The sequence below is a fragment of the Rhea americana genome, unplaced genomic scaffold (assembly GCF_003343005.1).
Source record: "Rhea americana isolate MKP2758 unplaced genomic scaffold, rheAme1 scaffold_233, whole genome shotgun sequence".
Lineage (NCBI taxonomy): Eukaryota > Metazoa > Chordata > Aves > Rheiformes > Rheidae > Rhea > Rhea americana.
This window is the reverse complement of record NW_028186350.1, coordinates 1,127,027-1,151,256: the sequence shown is the minus strand read 5'-3', so window position 1 is coordinate 1,151,256 and position 24,230 is coordinate 1,127,027. Positions and strand designations below refer to the sequence as shown.

Here is a 24,230-nt window from a genome sequence, read left to right as displayed (position 1 = left end):
CACATTTACCACATCTAAGGAGACATTGATTTGCACTTCTTTTGGAGGATATCTTCACATGGAGTCTCTTCATCGGGACAGCCTAAGAACATCCCAATCACAATGTCTGGTAGCACCACGGTTAGAACGTTGCCCTGATGATAATCAGGTTTAGGTCRACCTGAGCATGAGGAAAGAACTAGATCTGGATCTACCAAGTGAGAAGTTTTTTGGCTAAGAGCAGATTAAAAAGTAGAAGTCCATTTTTCTCTAGTTTGATGAATATTTCCTATGCTTACGCTTTAGTTGCTTCCACTTCCACTTCAGTTGGAAGTTCCCACATAGGAGCCAGATTCTTTGTTTTGTTCAAATCAACAYGAATTTTAGAGTTTTAATTCAATGAAGGAGACAACTTAGTTCATTAATAGCCTTTTCTTCTTTGTCTGGGTAGCTCATTAACTAAAAAAACCTCTCCCGCAGGCAACCACAGGCTCATAGATGAGAGCAGAAAGCACAAAGTCATTAGAAAATTAGCSCACATCACTTAGCGAACATTTTAAYACACATTATAGCACAGAGGGAGACACCATAAACTAGGAGCAAGGAAGACGAAGTAACCAATTTACCAAACCTATAATATGCAGGAAGTTAGTGATCAAACAAGTTAATTTGATTTAGTAGGAGGCTACGTAAAAATGCAAGCTTCTAAATGAGGTTTACTCTTGTAGACCAATGGATACTTTCTGTACCAAATTATTTTCTACTAATTACACTTTTCTATCTTTAGATCAATACTTCTTGTATCTTCATACTTCAGCTTGTTAAACTGTTTCAAAGGGGGGCTATTATTTGCATCTATAAGGCAGATTGCCAAGTCTCAAGACAATTACAAATCATATATGAGATAGGCGTCTAAACAGCTCTTTCTAATCACGTTAAAGGCTTTATGCTTAATCTTGCTTGTACTCTGCTAATATACAACACAACAATTAGCAGGTAGAAAATGTGTACTCTGCTCAGAGACTTGAATGAAGATACGCATTAAGAACTACATGCAGTGACCTTTCTAATGCTCAAGTATACCATCAAAAAAAAAAGAAAAAAAACAAACCCAAAAYTTGCCATATTCAATGTGTTTTCCCTTTGGAAAACCATCTTCACATTTGCATGTGCAAGTATCCTTCCTACTATTGCAATATCACCATACAATGCCATTGTAACAAATTCATACTATGAGTTATTTAAACAGAAAAATAAAATCACCATATTACTCATCTTGTTCCTGCCTACAGGAGAGAGAGAAGAAGACAACCCAGAGGACAGACGCAATGTTCGGAAGCAYGCAAGTCAGGAGCAAGTACAGAAAACGTCCCTAGATAAGTAGCAGGACATGCTTTATGAGCCACYACTGTTCATCATACTATATAACCAGCACCCAGAACATTATGGGAATCTCTTAGAAAAWTAGATAAAATTTAGATACCCATTGCCAACACAGGCCAGAAATCCTATTCCCTATCATACCAATATTTCCAAAAATGATATTACTAGCACGTACCAAAATGGTATAGCAATTTACTCAGAAAAATACCTAAATACCATGCCTGTGTTAGTGCTTTAATGTGAGCAGGAGGAATGAAAACTAAGCCAGCTCAGAACATCAGGGAAGTTTAAGTGTTAATCATGTCCATGTGCTGCTCTTTACTGTACCTCATGCCAGCTGGCCACCTCCTCTGAAACCAGTGCTAACAACCTGAGAAGTACTATATAACTAAAACCAGTGAAAAGTTAAACTCAGTGATAGAAAAAAAATTAATTCAGGAAAACCCTGAGATACCACCTTTGCTCCTAGCTCCACCAGCAGCCTTCAGTGGTTCTAAGAGCTTGGTTTGTTTGGATACCAAGGGAAGGAGCAGAAGAAGCTACCTTAAGAAAAGAAAGAATAAAAGCTCCCTAAGCCATCTTCTTGACGGAAGATGTATTTCAAATATTTGTTACCGYCAATTTTCTTCTTTTTACCCATCAGATTAACTATTGACAAAATTGCCAAGCTGTAGGCGTAACTCAACAAGAAAGGGCAAGACAAATAWATACAGTGTTGCTTGAAGAACATGAAGGAATAGGAATGGATCGCACTGAGATAACACACTTAAAGCATCCTTCGGAGTAACCGGTTTACAGAGACACAACATAAACACCAAAAGAATCTATTTTTCTTAGGAGTCGTTACCCCGTGAATATAACGCAATATTATCAGGATATATTCACTTATGCCTTTAATTGCACCCAGATAGCCAGCTTTTTCTATCGTGAGGCTCAGTCTCCACTGCAGCGTGCTTCACATCGCTGGCAGAAGCTACAGTATCTTTATGCAATGTCAAATCCCAAATTAGATGCGATATGCCCTGCCAAAGAGTATCAAAGGGGAGCCTTACTGCATGCTTCCTAACAGCCAGCCTAGTTCAGAGCTGAAGTTTAATGAGCTCTTCTTTTGAAAGCATGCCCAGTTCTTTACCTCTTAATTTGGCCTTTAAACTCTGATACAGCTCAGCGTTGCAATATGTGCTCCTGCGTCTTGCTTTGCTCCAAGATTCGTTCAAAGACCCCGAGCGCATTTTCCAGCTCAGGATGGTTTATTCTGTGTTCAACAACAGGGTTTATTTGTAGTCAACAGCTGTATTATCCAGATTAATAATGAAGATTAAAATCACCCCCTCAGAAGGATATAGTCCAGTTCATGCGTTTTATCTTCCAATATGTAAGGCTCCAATTTACAGAGGAAGCAATAATTCATTTCTTTTCAAAGCTTCTAAGAGCCAGCGAGCACTATTTCATTTTTGCTTGAACAAAAGTATTCCGAGACTTGTATTAATCCCAAAAGGACTTCCAATCAGCAAAACAGGATTATGTGATCTTTATTCAAACAAGCACCTCTTAAGGCTTTTGTGTTTATTAAGAGTTAACTGAAGTGACAGCTTAAAAAAGTGATCTCAGGGAGAAATGGCACAGTAATTTCCATTTATACAGCAGTCCATTTCTCCTCCACAGTTGGGTTAGCTGGGCAATGTGATAATTGTCAGGCATCCATAAGGAAAGATGAAATGAAGGCTAAATTCTTTGATATGCAAGTTTGGTTGCTAAAATACATGRGATTTTTTTTCTTTTTCTCATCAAGGATTTCTTCAAAAGTACTAGCTAGCCTTTTCCAGCAGAGACAAAAACCATCTCTTCTTCATATCCATTTAAAAGTACAGAAGTAAGAAGTATGAAAAATGCCTTAGTCAATCCGTATCGGCTCTTTTGACTTACAAGAAAATAAAGCAAGCACTGGAATGCCAATCAAGTAACATCAAGAAAAAACACCTGACTTCCATTTTTGCTTATCCCAGTTGATGAAGCTATCTTCTCATTAGTGACTGGAAGTACTACGATCAATGCAAGCAGAAATGGGCAAGCCTAGGGCTGTTTTCAATAAGCCTACGGCCCCGTACAAAATATTCGGTCTTTGCACTGCAAAAACATTTACTAGGTATTAAAAAAAGCTTTACAGTAAAGTTAGACTTCAACAAACACTTCGCCCCCTCCCCTCAGAAAGGAGAATTCAAGTTAATATACTCCAAACTAGTTACTGACCTTGTCTTTCTTACTTGAACATTTCAACCCAAATCTCAGTACCACCAGAAGTCTTAAATCTTCCCTCAAACTTAATGCACAACATTTTTGGAGTTTTGGGGGCTCCTGCAAGGGTGGGCATGACCCAATGAGAGCGAGACAGAATCACGGAACAATAAATACTTAACAGTTTTCCCCTAAGGTTGGAACTTTTATTCATATTTTCATTTCTCTCTCAGATGTTGAGTATTCCCTTGTCTCGCCATGCCTTGATGCTTAGGATTTGCACTAGATTTGATCAGCGGCAAGCAACATTCGCCGTCTCCCTAAAGCAACTGGAATTTGTCAGTGCAATGCAACAGCTCAGTTAATAAAATTACTTCATGTTTCTCTCTTGCAACATTGCACTCCAAGGTCTTCGATCTTCCCGTAAAGCTGCAGTGATGGCAGCATTGCCAGGAGGTGGAAACCCCCATAAACCCTCTGGATGCAAAATCACTCGTGTGCAAATCACAGCCCGGAGGGGGCGGAAACATATAAAGAGTCCAAGACTGATGCCCAGCTGCAGGTGGAGGATTAGCAAGGTGGCCACTGTTTACTTTCATCTCAACTGCCATCAGGTCATCATAAGAATAAGACCTAACAATAAAACTCATGTAAAGAAATAGCACTTATGCATCAAGTTAGCCTTTTCCACTGGCTATTAAGCAGTTGCCATGGCAATGGAGCTGATCCTGCCTGACCTATTTTCCTCACATGTGGTGGTCATCATATGAAGTATTGCTTCTTGCTGTGGTGTTTCGTCTTGATAAATACCTAACCCTGAAATGAAAAGATCAGTTTTTTAATTGCTCAGGAAGAAATGAGCCCTTCCATTTTTCTATCATGGCTACAGGCTGCAAAAGTCAGAGCTACATTCAATAGTCAATTTTTAAAAAGCACGGTTTACATTTCTAAGCTGTTTATTTGAAAGCTGAAGCCATAGTAAAGATATCCCACTACTTGGAAGTCAACGGTTTTTGGAAATGCTCATTACTGCAAGAAAAAAAAAGCAGGTTGAAAAAAACAGTTTTCTCCAGTTTTATCTCCTTTCCCACCAAGAAATAGACTTCTTCCCAGTTCTGACCATCCTGAGATCCTCGTTCTAGCCAGGCCTTTGAAAGCCTTGCCCTGCTCTCCATATGAACAGCTCTCTGTCCACTGCAGTAATTCTGCACCTTCATTTGTGCTTTGCATTCAACAGTGATTGCACAGACCCATCTATTGAAGAGTGAGCCCCAGGAAGTCTTTTGCTGAGCACTGCCATAGACACTAGGATATGCCATCACACTCCCCTCATTCTCCCCTTCACTTTGAAAATTCAGCATTATGGGTGGCCTATTGCCTGACTTCCATAGGAGGGGTACAACACTTTCCTCTTTCTGCTCTAATCCACAGCTTGCCAGTCAGAGCATTGCTATTAAGCAAAAGAGGAAACGGGCGTTGAAGCTCCTCCTGTCTGAGAAAAGTCTTGGACTTGTACTTCCCACTTCTAGGGAGAGCACTGTGAACACAGTCACGACAGAGAAGAAATGTGGCACCAACYGTGAACTTGGAGCAAACTCAGTAGTGTTGGTGGGAAGGGACTGCTGGAAGCCTGTAGTTCTGCCTCCTTCTTGGAGCRGGACTGTTGCCAACACTAGATCAGGGAAGCTATGGCTTTGTCTGCTGAAGCTTTGGACCTCTTAAGGACATGGATATCTCCACCTCTCTGGTGAGCTGTCCTAACCTGCAGCACTTTCCTGAGAAAACAGCCTTAGGCCTTAGCCTCCTCTTTGCCAGCCTCAAAAAACCCAGCTCCCTCCATCTGCTCTCATAGCTTGTGCCCTCCAGCCCTGTGACCCTCCTTGGGGCCTGGTCCCACCGTCTCCACATCCCTCCTGTATGGGGAGGCCGTAAGCACAGTATTTCAGGTGTGGAGTCTCCAGCATTGAGTAGAAAGGATTAAAAACTTACTTTCATCTGCCAGCCTTGTTCTTCCTAACACAGCCCAGGATCAAATGTGCCATATTGACAGTACACTGTTGGCTCACACTCAGCTTGGCACCCACTTTTTAGTAGGCCTCCTCTCCAACCAGTCAATTAGCAGCTTATGGTGATGAACGGGTTTATCTGGACCCAGGAGCAAAACCACTTTGCTTCACTCCTTGTTGAATTTCATAAGGTTGCTTTTGGCTCAATAGTCAAGTTTCTCAAGGTCCTTCCCAATGAAGGGCCACTCACCCCCTACTGCCTAATTTACCCCTGGCTGCACATTTGCTGAAGACACATCCTGCCTTATCAACCACGTTGTCAATGGGGACATGGAGTATCAGTATCAACCACTAAGGTATTCCATTTTTCACCGGTGCCAACTGGAAGTCAAGCCACTGATTACCCCTCTTGAAGCCTGACAGCCTGGCCCACTTTCAACCCATCTAACTGTCTGTGTGCCCACCACACAGCTCCTCAGCTTCCACTGGAGGACACTGCGGGAGAGTATAATAGTCTTTCTAAAGTCCAGGCATATTACATCCACTGCTCTCCCATCATCCTCCACATACAGTCGTGCCATCGTGCAAGGAATCAGGCAGAGAGGGAGCAGCAAATTCTTTCATTATTACTGAAATATTCTGTCATCAAATCAGTCAGTTGCTTTAGCTCATCCTAAAGCTTCATTTTTTTCATCAAATAAATGGTTTGCCAAAATGCTTTGCTTGGTAGTRTGTACTTGCAGGAAAACTCAGAATTTTCATTAGGATCCGAAGTCACTTTGGATCCACAGCTGTCAAACATTAAATCAAAGATACCCTTCTAGAAGACAGTCTGTGCTCAAAAATTAAGACACTTTTTTTTTTACTAATACTACTACCTACTACATAGACAGCATCCCAAACATCAGACATATATAAAACATTTCAATTTTGCATGAGTTTAAGTGTATTTTTCTTGGCGCCCACTAGTCATTCTCTAAACATTTTGTTTTCACTAGAGACCTCAACTGGTTTTGCAATTACCAACACAAGACAACTAACAATTTTGTAAAGTATTGTATTGTAAAGTAAAGTATTGGCACATGCCAGAACAGAGGTACAGTGAACAGAGGTTAGAGGACAAAGACGTCAGTAGAAATGGAGAGTGCTCCAATCCAACAGTCCTTTCACTGGGATAAGAAGGCGCAAAGTAGATTTTACAACTGACCTGCACCCAATGAGTGATTAGTAATTTCCCTTGATGATGAGTTATTTGTGTAGCACAAGATGTCAAGTCGTGCCTAGTCTTGTTATTCATGGGTTGCTCTACAGTCCCAAAATGAGACTTAGCCTAGCAAATAAATGGAAGCCAAAAATGTGATTTGGAGCAAGCTAATCRCTTGAATGTTACATCCTATAATTCAGCAGCAAGCGGATTGGCAAATATAACCTAAAGGCATGATTCTCCCCAGTCAGCCCCAGYGGTTACGCACACGGGCCAGCGAGAACATTTCTCTGCCATGGATTTCCATGGTTAATAAAACAGCACTGGTGATAAACACTGGCATTTGTTTAATGCAACTGGTCCACTGCCTACTGAACTATCATTTTGGATTGAAAAAGAAAAAAGCAGTAACGAATTGATACTGATATCTGGAAGCCAAGTTGCATACAAAATAGCCAATTTAAGAAAGTACAAGATTTTACATCCTAGTTTTCAAGATCCCTTGTTTTATGGCTGCAGTTTGATAGACTGTTCAGTCCCATGAAAGTATCTGATAAGTTGCTTCATTTGAGCAAACCAGAGCAAAATATATTTTCTGCCTCACTGAAGCAACTGTATCGCCGTTATCAATGTAATTGGATGTAATTTAAGGCATGTGAAAAATTATCCTGTCACAATTCTTCTGGCAAGACACGGAGCTGAGGGCTTCCATATGCGGTCTAACACATTGTGCTGAAATTTAGGCATTTCTTCTTAGAACGGGGTCGGGGGGAGGAAAGGGATATAGAAGCTAAACTTCACCAGCCTGCACCTTCCTGTTAAGAAACTCCCAGGATACTCACTCATTTGAGAAAAACAGTAATAATAATAAAAAAATCCTCCCAGAAGAGCTGATATATGTTACTATCTGATCATGAGCAGGACAAAAGGGAGTCAAATCTGACTTGTGAAAGCCTATAAATGCATTTCTAACAACACAGGGACGTGGAAGGTCTGTCACTGAGGAGGCCAATCTCAGTTTGTTTGGCAAAAAAAGCAAAATATTTCAAAGCAGCCTACCAGGCATGGCTGAAATCCTTCTCCCGAGTGCATCAATTCCTGTACGATTCCTTTGAGGRCAGGGGATTGGCAGATGCTTTGGGAGGTAGCTATTTGCAATTTGAGCACGAAAACAAGACACAAGAACAGGCACTGTCTGGTGTGATAATACGTCGGATGGGTGGATAAATGCTTTTTGTGAGAAACGTCAGATGCAAGAATGAGTTCTGAAATGGTTATGATGATCAAGAGGCTGCATGTAAACGAAGGGCTCCAAAACTGCCTTTTGGGGACAAAGAGGAAAATAGAGTTAAATGGGTCATGGGGAACTTGCCCCTGAAAAGGAGGTTAGGAAAAYGGACCCTGATTTTCAAGCATATCATGTTTTCTTCGTTTTTCACCTAAATGAGGTGAGTCTTCCTTGCTGACATCTCCAGAGCAGTCAGCTACAAAACCAGACTGCTGGTTCCTGTTTTCACTTTGGTTTCTAACCCACTGATGAACGGATTAATAGTTCGCTGCAGACCACTCCAAAGAACCCAAAGGCTTTCATCTCTTAGGAGACGTCCCAAAGGGAGTTCTGGAGGCTTCGCTCGATTCAAGCATCTTGGGTAAAGCGTCACTGAAAGGTGTTACGCGCCGGCATGCGGTCGGCGTGACAAATGAGGAAGCATCTGTTATTTTCCAAATGTTTCCTTCTGCGGCGGTTCGCTTTTTCACTCCGCGTGTCTGTGGCTGCGAGCTTCTGCAGAACAGGTTCTGCTCAGCCCTCTGCTCTGTGCTCTCCAATCTGTTCCTCTCCCCCCCAGCTTCAGGCGCTGGCACCGGGCAGCCCTGGGCTGCAGCTGGGAAAGGCGTTCAGCCAAGGGCAAGCAGAGATGCAGCTGCCATAAGGGCACTTGCTAAATACCCGCGTCCCTGGGTCATTCGTCTGGATGTGGACCAGCGAGCACAACTTGGTCTTGGGCGACTTCGTCCAAGAATCAAATGGCAGGGTAAAAAATAACACTGTGTCAGCACCATTTTCTAAGTGGAGGAGAAAAAGCCATTGCATTTTGCCTGAATAAAGACCATAGGGCTGAGTTTTCTGTGCTGACTCTGCTCTAAAACTAGTATAAGCTATATAAACTTGACTACCAACCCAGGGAGAATGAAGAAAGCAGAAATCCTTCTAAAACATGCATCAATTCAATTATAAATAACAGATTAATAGATTGTAGAAGCTAAATAATGTTATGTACTCCAATTTCCTGTGCAACACAGGACATCAGGCTGCTTTGAATTACGTGCTTAAAGCAGAATGCAAGTTTTAGAAAAATACTAAAATTTGATTTTGAAATGAATTCTAAAATCCATCATAATCTTTTTCATATTGTTTCAATAGTTAAGAATCACCTGGGTTATAACACTAGGCTTATTTCTATCCTACCTCGATCTTTGGCCATTTCTCATCCTTTTCTTTAGAGCCTCTTAATCTAATTTTGTTCCCTGCATAGATTCCTGTAGGCTGTGACAGTGTTACTATGTCATCTCCTCTAGGCTACAGAAGATGTGTTGAGCTCCTTGTGTCCCCCCCGAGWACACGGTATGTTTTCCAACCCCATTCCCATGGCTCTTCTGTCAACTTTATCTAATCTACCTGTCTCTCTTGAATTATGGACACCTGAACAGCACAAGATTTTGCAAGAGCAGAGCATGCACCACATAAGAGCTCATGTTAATGTATTTTTTGACTGCCCATCCAAGGATTTCTTCAAATTTTGGGGAGCTAACATTGCAATAGGTTCATTTTCAGCTCCTGATCCAACYCCAGACCCTCCAGAGCTTTTCCTACCTAGCTTTCCGCAGTTGCTTATTAGATCAAGTTTCTCACAGGTATCTGATTACGTCAGAATTTCTGTATTTATCATCCAGACTTGTTTCCGCAATAAAAGACCTCCAAATAATTTCCCAACTTCTACTTCCCACAAGTCTATTTTTTTCACATTCCTATCATTTTCTTTCAGGATCTGAATCCTCTTTCAGCTKTTACGTATTCTGTCCAAGATCAATATCATCTCATCTATTCAATGCTAGCYTGACATCAACACTCTCTTCCCCCTCTGGAACCTCCTGGCTGTTTTAAAATTCATTAAAAACAGAATTAATGACCCAAAGAAGTCCCCCAACAACTCTTTACAAATTCTTCAATGCAAGCCATCAAGGTTTGTTGATTCAAAAATAACTAATTCTAATAGCTGCTGAATTCCATCATACAGAACAGATATATTGCTTGAAGATTTGTGCCATTTGGAGTTCATTCTTTTTTCTTTAGACAGCACTGTGATTTCTACAACCTACAACCTACAGTAGGACCAATTTTACAACGATTGTTAGTTTTTCCCTCTTGTATTGCCCTTAACACTATTAACTACGCATTTTTTCTCGTATCCTCTTGCTGCTTTTATGACTTGCCTATACTTYGCTTTTCTATAGTTCCCACTTCATCATGATCACCTCTCCTCAGGGATCTGCAAGATTTCCCAAAAGGCAGAATCATCTGATGCATCCATCTGCATCAGCAGCTGCCTGTTGACTTAAACACCTCTTAAATTAGTTCACTTTATCTTAGTGCTGTCATGGTTTGGAAGTGGGTTTTTTTTGGTGTTTTGGAGTTTTGTTTTGTTTTTTAAYCTTCTTTTTGTGTTTTACCTATCTCCTTTAGACTGCYATCTCCATTCTTTTGGTAGGGAATCCTATACAGGGACTGCTTGGTTTCCCTGGATGGTTGTATATCTCTGGGAGSTTACAAGTGGTTTTGTGTTCAGGTTGGGCTGAACTGCCTGTGTTCCACCTCATTCAGCCAGTTATCAAGGATAGCAAATATCCATGGTGACATCAGRGATATTCCTGTCTCCAAGATCATAGCATGCCTTTTCTCATCTCTCTACAGCTACGCAGAATGTCTCTTGCAAGGTTCCTCGAACCATCCATTGTAAGTCACAAGTGCCGCTCCATCACTGGTCATTTTGAAACGAAGTATAAACCACACATGAAAAAGCTCCAAAGTGTCTCAACTTTTGCAGGWCACAACTCATCCAACTTCAGTGCTAAGTGTCACTGCTCAGCTCTATTCTGCCACCACTACGGCATCAATAACTTACTYGGACATTTTAAATAGTTGATAGATCAAAGGCCCAAAGATTATTGCCACATAGCACTTATCAAAGAACAAACTAATAAGTCATCAACTGAGTCACCAACTCATCACTTGTAAGGGAAAACTCACCGAAGCCATCCAAGGCTTCTGCAAGCAGCTATCGGCTACAGTCTTGCTACTTTTGCAGAGTCTTATTTTAGGTCACTATATAAYGTGATCAGAGTAAAATAGCCTTAAAGGATAATACTTTGATCTCTTTTCATCTTTGYAGCATAAATGCCAAACTGTGATCTGTCCAAGCTTTTCTACTTTTTAGCTAACAATTAAAAACAAATCTCCTGGTATATACACCAATGCCCACATAACATAACATGAATATAAAATGTTAACTTGGTTAGGTTAATAAATTAGCTCCAACTCTAACATCTCAGCAAATCTGCAGCTATGCCTAAGTTTCGCATCATACTGTAAAGAGCGCGATTGCTTAGTTAACACAGACAACACAAATGAGTAAGTTGTTGCTCAGTCTGGATTGTTCTGAAGTTCAGAAGGTGTCTTGAGTCATGACAGCAGCTAATAGGCAGCAAGACAGAACTGGTTTGGTCCTGACACAAAACTACTAGTGAGAGTTTTCTCTCTCCAAACAGGCAAGAAGACACGTAGCCAACCCTGACGGCCTCGAAGAACCCTTGGAATGATCCAGGAGCAGATCGTGTTCCCATTTGCACCTGTGCAAATCTACAATAATATCCAATTTACCAGAGAACTACTCCATACTGGCTGATCTGTACCTGAGACCAGAATCTACATGTTTTCAAAGGTAAAACGTGGTGCCCATCATGGGAAGAAACAGTAACTGGGACAAATAAAGAGGCAGCATTCACCTTAAAAAAAAATTGTTTGGACGTAACAAAAAAAACTCCACACTAAAAATCCACCCAAGAGAAAAAGTCCAGAAGTCCAAGATCTAATCCTGCATGCCAGAAGACCCTTTTCTTGGTCAGTCTGCAGCAGGGGGCACAAATACTCCAGAAAYACCAGAAGCCCCCAGAGCTCTGGCCTTTGTATCACCAAAAATAACGTGTACAAAACAACATCCAGAAAAGAYCTTTCATTAATTGAACATACAAACTGGACTAATTCATTGATAGCTGTGGCCTGTGGCTTCACTTTAGTTATTTCCTTAATAGTCTGTTTTAGCCACGTCTGCTTTCACTACAGATACCACGCCCTTGGCCAGTTTGCTTTCCTTACCTTCTAACGTGGATATCTTCATGCCTTTTAAAAAAGAGAAGCAGAGCTTATCCTTAAATTTACTTCCCAGAAAACTCTGCCATAAAGTCACTTGTGATTTGCTGTTAGATAGCGTTTTGACTTCATTAAGTCTTAAAGCAAAGAACGAGACCTTCCATTAGTCTTTCTGGCAGCATCTGTTAGGMTTGTAATAGAATGAAGGAATAAGGCTGAATCTTGGATGAACAGAATCATAAAATTTCTTAAGTCTTCAACTGTTTTTTTTTCTTCTTCTTTTGAAAAAAAAAAATCTGTTTTCCAACTTACAAAGCAGGACTTCTGACTCAGATGAACTTTTCTTTTACTTTCTTTTTATTACTTTGACAATATGTCTTTATACATGACCTGTCCTTCCTTCTTTCTGCACAGGGTTACAAAGCTTCATTGTAATTATATTTTAACATCTGGTGATGAAGGAGTGGACTTTTTCTTACTTTTTTACTGCCAACTTGCAGATCAGAAATTAAACTGTCACACTTGAAAGCAAGAATAATGGGGAAAAAAACCCTTTTCTTTTATTACACTCTTGTTAAAGTTTAACGGGTATCTGCAGAAATGCAAAAATCCCCCCAACTCTTAAGTGCGAATGCTTTGACTGAAGGTAAGCATACGCAGAGCGACATGGGAAAACGAAAATCAATCCATGTCAACGGTATTCCTAGCAGCAGATGCAGAATCTATAATCAGGCAACAGAGCAAACACCCGGATATGTTGGTGTACAAACAATCTGATTTTGTCAATCAACAGCAGTAGCAAAAGCAAAATTGCAACGTGGCTGATCCAGATTCAGTGCTATTCCCCTTTCGGTGCGCCAAGAGCGATGCAAGCAGCACTATATTAAACAGAGATATGGATTTACCCCTGTTTGCATTAATCCAAGTATCGATTACAGTGGATGCCAAGACCAGGGCGGTCTGGGGTCTGCTGTATTCAATCACTTTACCGGCATTGGTGGGACAGGTTATTTTAAGCTCCTGTATTTGAAATATTCCCACAAGTTGCAATTATTCCTCCCATATTCTCCTGCCTTGCTTCAAGGGGAAAATTATAGTTCCTCCTTTTCCTCCCCCTTCCTTGTGGTCTACTGCCTCCAGTGAAGATTGTCCTTAGATTAGAGTTTTATTATTAAACTTCTATTACTTAAAAAAAATCTACACCAGCTATTTTACATGCATTAACAACATTCACATGGGATTATGGAGGCCGGTTTACAGCTACTAGAATCATTCAGTAGAAATTTATTTTAGAAAAATCTTAACTTGGCCTCCTCGCCAGCAAAACAAACAAACAAATAAATAAATAAAAGTCAGAGAGAGGATTTTTCCTGTTAAGGGGGCAGAACAAAATTGACAGTTTGATACTTGGGTGCATCATTTCAGTTCTGCTTCAGTGCCTGGCCGTGCACCACGGCGCGGGGAAAGCCACCCTCTTACACTCAGCCGCTTGCAAATGCAAACTTCCTTCACAGTATCCTCAAGCGTCCCAAGCACGGGCTGAATTTCAAGCGCTGCAACAGAAACCAGCAGACAAGCCAGACAAGCTTTTGCATGATTTCCAAATCAGACATACAGCTCTTTCTCCGCTGGCCTCCTGAAATAGCACCAAATGCATATCCCACTCCCTCCTCAGTCTGTCTTCATACTTTATGCATGAGCTTTGGAGGGGCAGAGGATCTCCCGAGAGATCCTGTGGGCGCATGGAGCATCTTCACCAGCTGCAGCCTTACGCTCAGCACTGCATTAAAAAACCCACTATRTAACTTCCCCATAAATCCTTCCCGTGCCTGCCCAAAGACGTATGAGGGCCTTTTACTTCTTTCTTCCATTTTGCCAATCCTAGATTYCTTCCTGACATCTTATTTATTCTCCTGTTTGCACTCCTGTAGGCTCCCCTCATTGCTCCCTTGCTACCCTAATTCACTAGTGCTCTTCCTCAYGGCGTGTTCCCCTCAATCAAGCTCCCGTCTCAACACTACCCTTGCTCCCTCCTGATTTTAACCATGGCGACTATTAGCTGAGCCCTGTCSACACACACACCGATCCTTTGCCATCTGTACGAGTTGCAGGCTCGGATGCGGCTCATCGTGTACTCCAATTTGCAGCTGTAGCATTGAGAAATCTTAGCAGAGAAATACAAAGCTGGTGATGGAGTTTCTAAAACGCTTCTCTGTACCAAAGCTAGCTGTGACATATGATTTATTGAACCCAAATGCAGACAAATAAGACTAAATTTCAGTCTTGCAAACGTGCTTCAGTCAGCTTAGCCTTCCCCGCTACAATAAACCCTAGGTAACTCAGTGGACATTAAGTTTAGCATGCACATAAACCTTGGCAGAGTCAAGGGCTAAGTTGTATTTCCATCTTCCCTTAATACACAAAAACTGAAATGGATATTACATATAAAAAGTCCTTGATTTGTTGCATATGAGTGYGAATTCTTCGTGCTGAGGAGTCCTCTAACACCATTAAACCACTAAGTGTGTTGATGCCACGTTGATTTTATGCCTGCCTGATAACCCCACATGCCTATCATTTTACTTACTTCAAGCTATTATTAAAAAAGGACAGTTTTAACACTCAGCGGGGACTCAGGGTGGCCGTAGACCTCAGCCAAGAACGTATTAGACAGACGCTTCTTCTGAGAGAGACCCCATCATCGCCAGGTGYCCTCTCCAGAGCCTCTTGAGATGGGACAAAGAGTCTGGCTGCTTACACCCAGGTCCATTTCTAGTTAATATTGCCACCGTCTTTCACTCTTAACTCTCTTTAACAGTTCGACTTTACAGAGCATAAAGCGATACAAAAACCTGTGCATCTTAAGAGGGAAAGTGAGATACTACTTGACAGCTCTGCAAAGCTGAGTAAAATTGTGGGTGGCATGCAATCCGCCATGCTTTAGTCATACTAACAGTAAATAGAGGGCTGAAAAATAAAACATGTGGGAAAAAAAAAAAAAAAAAAAAAGGATTCAGAGCTTTCCAGAGACAGGAGTCAGAAAGCTAGCTCAGCTGCAAAATATGTATTTGTTAGCTCACCCTGTTTTGACTCTCTTCTGGGCACGTTCTTATAGCCAGTTTTGGGCATGGTAGAGGAAGGTGAGCTGATTTCTAAGTATTATCATCTCATCTGTACACAGCTCCTGATAGATGCTGTTTGGGTGTTTCCAGGCTTGCTTCATCCAGTAGATCTTAACTTGGATATAAACTTTCTTCCCRCCATATCTCTAGTCCAATTTACTGACTGCATGTTTAATCTGGTGTTTACTGGCCTGGAAAACACCAGTGAAACCAAGGTGGAGTAACTCTTCTTCATGGTGGTCTCTGAGGCCAGAGGCAACCTGGTCATGACATGACCGTCAAGCTTGTTCCTCCTAAGGACACTCTTTGGACTATCATTGAAGCCTCAGAAGATTAGGGTATCCTGAAGATGGGTGATGTCCTAATCTTGTGCATGTGGACACTTTTCAACGTAGCTCTCTTGGCTTTCAAAATCTTGGTCTGTCCACCCATCTTAGTGGGGGCAGTCTCCTTCATTTTGGCCCTGAGCACTAGCTGAAGAGAGAAGGAATGAAAAAGATGCTGGACTAGACGGGCTCCTAGCTTGCACCAGTATGGCTGTTCCCACATACGGGATAAGATGAAGTCCTATTAAGAGCAGGTGCATTTATTTACTCTATACAAATAATTTCCTTTCCTTCTTTCTTTGCTACCCAATTGGTTTACTTCGTCTGTCTTTCAGCGCTCCACAAGAGTTATTTTCTCTATGTCAAGGCCTTTCTGCAGGTTCAGTCATCTGAAACAATCTTAGGACACATACTTCACCAACGCAGCATCAATTTTCCACWCTCTTTTTCAAAAGTCTCTCCTCACTTTGCCTCACTCCTTTAGCTTTGCTTCCACTCTCATCCACTGTAATTTTACACTATGATGCCCTTTGGGAAACATTTTACGTGAAACTGCAGGCAATCTTTCAAAGATACAGTCACTTAATAAAGCCTCACTTTTTTCACATATATATATATAYACATATACACACACATATGCTTTCCTGTCRTTGATAAATGACTTTTGTGAAAAACAAAACATTCTCCCTTAAAATAAYCATTCTGCTATGCGCTGACTGATTTCAGGATGTGCTGTCACAGTCAAAGCTGTGGTTTACCGCTATAATTCCCTGTACAGATGAGTGCAAAAACTCTTGTTTCTTAGATATAATCAACTCACTTCTGCCACGGTTCGTCAGATCAAAACCTCCCACTTACTTAAGCCAATCGGGCCTCAGCTAAAACTGCAGATTAGACTAAAGCTCAAGCCAGAGCACTATGCCAGAATGTTCAAGGCCAAAAAAACACATATTTTTTTCAACAGAACTACAATTTGCAACATTAACATAAAGTTTAAGCTTAAAGTTTAGGCTAACAAAATATCTTAATTTTCTTTTTTTGCTCTCTAGTAGTACTACAGGACTTTTATTTATAAGAATTCAAGATTGTGTGTGTGTATAACTTCCTTTAAGCTTCCTATTCTGAAGTTAGATCCTTCCTCTAAGGCTACACGGAATATTTACCTTTCATTCTCTCAATCTGTTCCAGGATCTTGGATGAATTAGAGTTTACACAATGGACCGGAATATTAGGTATCTTTTTATGCAGTATTTAGGAGGTTTTTGTTTAAAAAAAAAAAAAAAAGTATTTACTCTTCCAAGACAGTCTGTCTTTTTGGAGAGTGGATATTCATACTCCTCCACAAAACTTTTATGATTTAGCAGGAAACAATTCCACCTGCTACAGGCTAAGGCTTTTTCGAGTCTTTAATTTCCTGAACAAATGTAGCCTTTTATAAATAGTTGTCTCCTTGACTAAAATACTTTGATCTTGCTTAAACAGATTCATTTTAATTAGAGGCTTGAGAAAAAAAATCATTATAACAGTGAACGAAACCAAAATACAATGAGTTTTATACTGTGAAAAAGAGGATGTTCACTTGCTCCACGCTCCAACGTACTGCAGTTGATTTATACCGTAGTATAAATCAAGAGATTTAGCTCAGCTTCTCTAGCCCGACGTGAACTATGTACAGGTACATCATTCATGCGGACTGCGATGCCTTAAATGGGTACCAGAACCCCTTGGCCAATTCCTCCTGTGCTTTTCAAGTCAAGGAAACAGCTGGCATTATTTTCTAAATTAGCACATGGAAAGTCTTTCGGTGAGCTCAGAACAGTTGTATCTCCGAATGGGACTCACATGAAAGGCAYGTGATTGTCAGGCTGGAGAAACACCACCAGCAGTCATCCACCTAGCTGAAGTTGATAATCCTACCAACCTCCTCCATCGAGGCTAAAGAGCATCTGAGCATACCCTTGGTGGACAGAAAACACCAGGAGCCACCATCAGAAGAAACCATGCTAAGCAACGGTGCAGAGTCCTTGGAGCAAGCCAGGACGCAGCCTTCTGGCACAGTATCCATTGCGAGGGTAGACTTGGACTTCTTAACTAGACAACRAACTTTTCCTGTTTTCCTTGTGGTATGCCGAAGAAAGTGCTGGGATTTGTATTCTCTGCACATGAAAGGCTGTAGCTAACAAACCAAGACCTGTGTCATCAATGTGATCCTCCAAAGGAAAAATCTGGCCGGAYCACAAATACTGGCCAGAGGGGTACCAACTCTTACAAGGAATGTGTGGAACCGAGGTGATCCTCGGGATCAGACTGCACTACTTTTCAGCAAGATGAATGAGAAAARATGAGTACTTGCATTTCACCCCCTAAGGCTACATTTCTATTACATTTTGTTGGTAGGTGAAACAAAGTTATTGAGAAGGTAGCYGTTACATATTTGTGACTTTTGTCACCTTGTCATCACAAGGTTATCAAGTGCAACTTTTTTACAGCACTTGAAGGAGAAAATAATGCTTTCCAACTGCACTGACTTTTCTATGAACAGGCTCCATTTTTGTCTTTATAAGAAAACTTTATCATGTTTGATTTCTTAACATTTTCATTTACTTATTAATAAGGGGAAAAAAAACAATACAGGATGGTCAGCAATTGATACACTCCCTTGATTTCAAATTTAATGCATTTTTTTCCCTTTAAAAGCACTGAGGAAGGAAGCAGCCATAAAAATGAGCATTTAGTATGTCAATTAACATGAAAAATGGAATTTATATTGCACTTAAGAGAGTTACTGATGTACAGAAGAAAAACTGGAGGGAACAAGGGGAAAGTGCTGTTTTATAGTGAAAACCATGCAACTAGCTTGGCCCGCACTACAACTGCAGCCCAGGAGGAAACATCTTCCCAAACTGAAGCTGCACGATTGAAATAAAAAGATATCTCCTTGCTTTTAGCATTTCGAACGACGATTTATACACTGCTCAACACACCGTAACAGGCTGTGACCAAGAAGCTCAAACACAGGGTGAGAAAAACTATTCTCCATTTCTTTCTCACACCGTTGGCCTTAAAATTAAAGCGGGGCAGGCTCTGGGCAACTTGCATCCAAATTAATCTTGACAATCTTCCGGAAAATCTCTATTAAAGCTCAAAGCTTAAGAGCTTAACGTGTGCGTAGCTTCTGCTTTGAACGAGAGCCAGAAGCCCCCGGGACTGATCTTATATTCATTTCTCAGTTAATTCACCAACGGGCAGGAAGGCCAACGCTTGCTAACATTTGGATGCACGATGTTTTTGAACGCTTTCAGCAGAGCGACAGGGTGTTTTGCTTCATGGTATTTTGTTTCTCCTGCTTTTGCGGCGTTTTGCATCAGCATCTTTGGAATTAAATATTAATACCACTGCATTCAATATTGTATATTATGTYTACTAACATGAAATAGGGCTGATTCTTCACTGCCACGGTGTGCTTGGGAATATCGGGATATTATACATAGCTTCAGTACGGAAGCTTCATCATAATACGAGATGGTGACACTAAACTGAGCAAAATGTGAAACTCAGATTTCAGGAACGAGAGACCTCACTTCACATGTCTCTTGCTAGTCATCCGGCCCGTATCTTACAAAAAACTACAGTTTTTGTTTCACTAGGAACTTGCATTTGCCTCTGAGTGCAAGTACAAAAATGCACTTCCCATGGACTTGCTTCTAGATTGCTTTATAAATCAGATTTTTCCCTAGGGAGGTGCTATTTTTKGACGGGCATTTCTATGAGAGGGGAAGCTTTGAACAACCCATATTAAAATCATTTTTTTTTCTTTTCTATGCAGCCTGCGGTTTGAAACCTTTAGGATGTGTTTCTCTTTGCAAAAGAATAACTTGCAGTGAGAAGGAGACTGAGCAGCAGCAAAACCGCTCCTGTTCAACCTCCTTCCTGTGGGACATGGCTTAGAGAGGGTTAAACAGCAAATAAAAAGCGACAAAAAGAAAGCAATCAAATACTGCACTCACAAAAAAAGCCAAAGCTGCAGGACGGGAGTTTCACGGTATTTTTTTATAAAGTAAACAAGTGTCCTACCTTTTTAAAAATTCCATATACTCAGTATGCTTGATAAGGCCTGTCCTCATCATTATTGTTTGAAAACATTGCCGATCAATAGCCCAAAGTTTCACATTTACGAGAGCTGGAGAAAAAACAAAAACAAAAAAAAAAGAAGAAAAAAAAGAAAAAAAAAGAAAGAAAGAAGACAAGGGGAAAATGTAATTAGCAAATTTCAAATTTTGAAAAACCCGTTGCAAACTGCAGAGTCGTCAGGAGAAAGCAGGAAAATGGGTGCACACCTCAAAACCTTGACGAAAATTTCCCCAGGCGGAGGAACGGACTAAGTGTGGGCAGAAACGATCCAAAACAGGTATCGAATTTTAGCCCAAGTTTTAGCTATGGTGCGGGGGCTTTGGATATATTGCCCAAGAACCACCATGCCCACCAAGATGTGAAGAAGTCAAGGTAGGCAGTTCTCGTGGCCCTCGGGAGGTTTTCAAGAACCGAATCCCGTTATACCCTAAAAATTGAACATGCACTGATTTCTGAGGGTTTGAACCATTTCTTTTTTTTTCCCCCAACTTTGGTTTTCAAGTCTCTGCTGCACCAAATACTAGAATATATATTTAAAAAGTGAGGGCATCGTAAGTACGGAAAAACAAATCGAGCAGATCAACATTGCATAAATTACAGCGCAAAGAGAAGCAAACAGTATCTTGTGGATTGAAAGCACCAAATCCAAAAGGTTCCAGAATATCAACTCAGATATGGCTTAGACATTTCCATTAATTATGAATGTTTTCATACATAATGTTTCTAGTGGGGTTCCTCCTTAGAGAAACAGTTTAAGTAAACAAAACTGCTCTAAAGACTACAGAAATCGCGTGGTTTTTCCAGCGAGTAATTGCAATAAATTTCTCTACAGAAAACAGAAATGAGGAAAAAAATGAATAAAACTCATAAAGTTACTTTGCTTTTACTTGCTACTCCTTTAGCTCACAAATGCTYTGATTAATGAGTTTTTCTTTTTTATCCGTAACAACGTTCGCAAGAAGCAAAACCTTGGAAGTGCAAATGCAATTTTTTCTTTTTAAAATTGCCTGGCAGAACTAAATGAAGTAGTGTACTAGATCATCTGAAGTCTCCTCTACATTTCAAAACGGAAGCATGAGGAGCTGCTCCAGGTTATTTCTGAGAACTGCTTTTAGYTTTAAAATCAAACCGATAGGGAAGTATGATGTATTTTCGGAAGGGACAGATAATATGAATACTATCTCTATTTTTCTGTTACTATCCTTGCAAAATAAGCTTTCTAATTGACTTTTAATGCCTTCTTCTTCTCAGAAGAAGAGACAAATATTATTCAGCTGGGTTGGGAGGGGGGAAAAAATGAGAAAGAAAGCCTCCTTATCCTGCATTTGCTGCTGCTGATAGAGAGAACGTGAAAATAATGAATAAAATACAGCTTATGCAAGTAGAGATCGTGCCTTTTTTTTTTTTTTTCTTTTTGCCTGTTTGGGTTCATCCTTGCAAACATCCGTTGACCTGGAGGTTGGGCCAAGTTCACGGGCCTTTTTTGCACCTTTCCAAAGGACAATGTTCCAGTTACCCACTGACGTATTGATCCGATGGTATCGCACTCGCGTTTTTAAGGAGCTGCAGTCCTACAAATGAGGGTATTGCACAACGCTCTGCAACCCGCTGTAATTTCAGGGTATGACTAATTGCGTATTAGAGATGAGCAAAACTATCAAAACGAGGATTCGAGCGCAAGCTCTGAACAAAGACTACGGATAATTAGAAAAACACGGTTCAAGAGCAGAGGTTTTAGATTAACCTCAGCCRAAGCATGGTTTCCAATGCAAGATTTCCTTTGAGAAACAGACATTTGAATCTTCAACCCCAGATGAAAGCTTTGGGTTGCAAAGACTTTGGGAAAGGTGACTGAGAATCAGAGCAAAGGAACCAGGATTTCACGGGTCAAAACTAAAGAGTGGAAAAAAAAAGAAGTGCACAAACTTCATCACCCCAGCGCAGAAGCACAAGCCCAGAGGACTCAACAGCACAGATCCCCTCTGATAGTTTCCTTCTTGCCCAAGGAAGGGCAATTTTGCAGAGATTAATGCAACCATGTACGACACTYGACTCGAGCATAGGTTTTATCAATCAAAGAGTTCATATAGCAGAGCAGCAGAGCCTGTGCCAAGATGCGTGCCCATGCCCTGATGGGAGCCCAAGCATTAATGAACTACTGTTGAGAAGTCCAACCTCCCCCAGGCAAAGTCTTCTTGCTTTAGGAGACCCRCAGCCTGTTGCATGCCAGCTACAAGGAGATGACTGCTCAAATAGGTGCGCTGTCTCAAAATGAAACTAAAAACCTGGACTACTGCAATATTTAAGCAGCTTTCCAAGTTTTCGTTTGCTCAGTGAAGCTTTTTGCAGCTTTTCAAGGCTCATGGAGCGAATCATTCCCAGCTTAGGCACTAGCTGAATGCCTTATTGGACCCGAAGCTCTTCAGTGCCTTGCACAGCGGGCAGAATTCATGACCTCGCTTTTGCTTTTAGCCTATTTTATTCAAGTGACTGCTTGCTTATTTGCCTAGGAAACCCTCAGGCAAAATAAATAGTGGCACCTTGGTGGCCTCAGGGTCTTTCTGGCAGCAACTAGAAGTCAAATTTTCCCATCAACTTAAGCAGCGTGCCGTATCTGTTCAGTTCTCCAGGGGATTACTGCAAAAAAAAAAATCACTTCCAGTGAGAACACGTTCAGTCCCTGTTCCTCATGTTTCAGAGTTTATATTTTATAAAATAAGCATGGAAAGTGTATGTGCATATTTAAATAAACAGAAAGGCCACGCTGAATTATTCTACCCCTCCAGGTACATCCTGAATCATGAGCGAACCGCCAGCAGGCTCCTTTTCCGGATACGGCGCGGAGCAAGGAGGAGACGCCGCATGCAACAGCTGGAGCAGGCGAAAAGCCATTTCCCTGTTCCGGGACGTCTGCATTTCATCCTGATCCCATCCCTTTTTCAAGCCTTCCTTTCACTTAAGGCCATAGCAGTATTTTGCCAYCTCCTATTGTGAGAGCAAAGGAGTCATTTTACATCTGCAGCGTTCAAGCAGAGACAGCGGAAAACAAGGATATGAATTTTTTTCCTGGGCAGCCAATACCTATCATGATTTATAGACATGTGCTATACTAAGATAGTTTCTTTGTCATTTGTGGTACCATTTAAAAWCAAGCAGCAACCTTCAAAATGAAAAAAGATCTGCGGAAGCTGCTGACTTTTCACTTTTTTTGCATTCCTGGGGCAGAGCTTTAGCTTTTCCTCACTCACAGACAGAGGCATAGGAATTAAGAGAAAAACATAYACATTAAGAAAAGCAACAAAAAAAGCCCAGCAAAGACTTGTAACAGGCCTAAAGTGGTCCTAACGATGGAGTACAGGATGATTTTACAGATTCTGCATATTACAAAACATACTAAAAATACACATCTTTAAATAGATGCATATTTTTAGATGCATAATGAAATAAAAATACGCATCTTTAAAAAGCAGTTGTGGTAAGTCTGCTAACTTACTTGTACAAGTAGCTGCTAGTTTAAAACCTGGAGAGTGGTGARTTGGCTTACTGATGTATCTCCCCAGTCGCTTCTAGAGTTTTAAGCGGTTATAGGAATATTAATATTTGCAATACACTCCCCCCCACACACACTCCCTCAGTTTGGTCTGGAATTTTTCTGCCTCGGGATGAATTTTTACAGCAGGTTTCCGCTAAAACAGTTAATCAAGCTGCTACCTGGCAGAACTGGAGATTTGATAYCAACAGATATGGGATGTACAATATGCTCTTTCAGTTGGTATTTTTAATTGCAGTGGGAAACATGAAGAAGCTCAAGAATACAACACACACAGTGCAGGAATACCACTCACAGCAGGGATGATGCATCCCGTATCTGGGATATTTGTCACTCGAAGAAAGCTAAAAAGTCCTTATAAAGCTCAGAGGAAGACACTGCTCCTCAGCCAGCCTGTGAGCATCAGCTCTAATTCCTCTTTCAGGTCTCCTGGCAGATGATTTTTGGATGCTTACTTGCATGTATTGTAGATATAGATCAAATAATCAGCAGTTTACACAAAAGATTAACCCTTCCTCTTCCCAAAACTATGTACTGTTTACACCTCTAAAGTACAAGCTGGTCCTGAACCACATTTTGCAATTTCAAAACTGTGGATTTRTATCACCAAAGTGCTAAAACATGAGCAAGTAGAATAACGGGCAAGTACCAGAACCGCACTGCTTTTTAAAGAAGTGTTTTGCCCTTATTTAAGCACTGGCCTTAGTGATGCTGGACACATTCGTATTACGTGAGACGGTMGCACAGCAGGACGGACCTGATTCCATCAAAGTTGCTCGAGATAGTTTTGCTTTCTCTATAATAAACCATGGAGACCCAGGATATTCTAGAAAGCGGCACACATTTTTCACGGGAATGAAATAAGCCTG

The 24,230-nt window shown here is 41.0% G+C and overlaps 1 protein-coding gene across 1 annotated transcript in view; it reads right to left on the bottom strand.

The window, feature by feature from the left end:
- PRKG1 (protein kinase cGMP-dependent 1) overlaps positions 1 to 24,230 on the bottom strand; it is a 377,911-nt gene that overhangs the window by 162,827 nt on the left and 190,854 nt on the right. Inside the window, exon 3 of the mRNA XM_085306160.1 lies at positions 19,755 to 19,860. Within this exon, the coding sequence (XP_085162286.1) occupies positions 19,755 to 19,860 (106 nt within the window). The remainder of the gene's footprint in view (positions 1 to 19,754; positions 19,861 to 24,230) is intronic.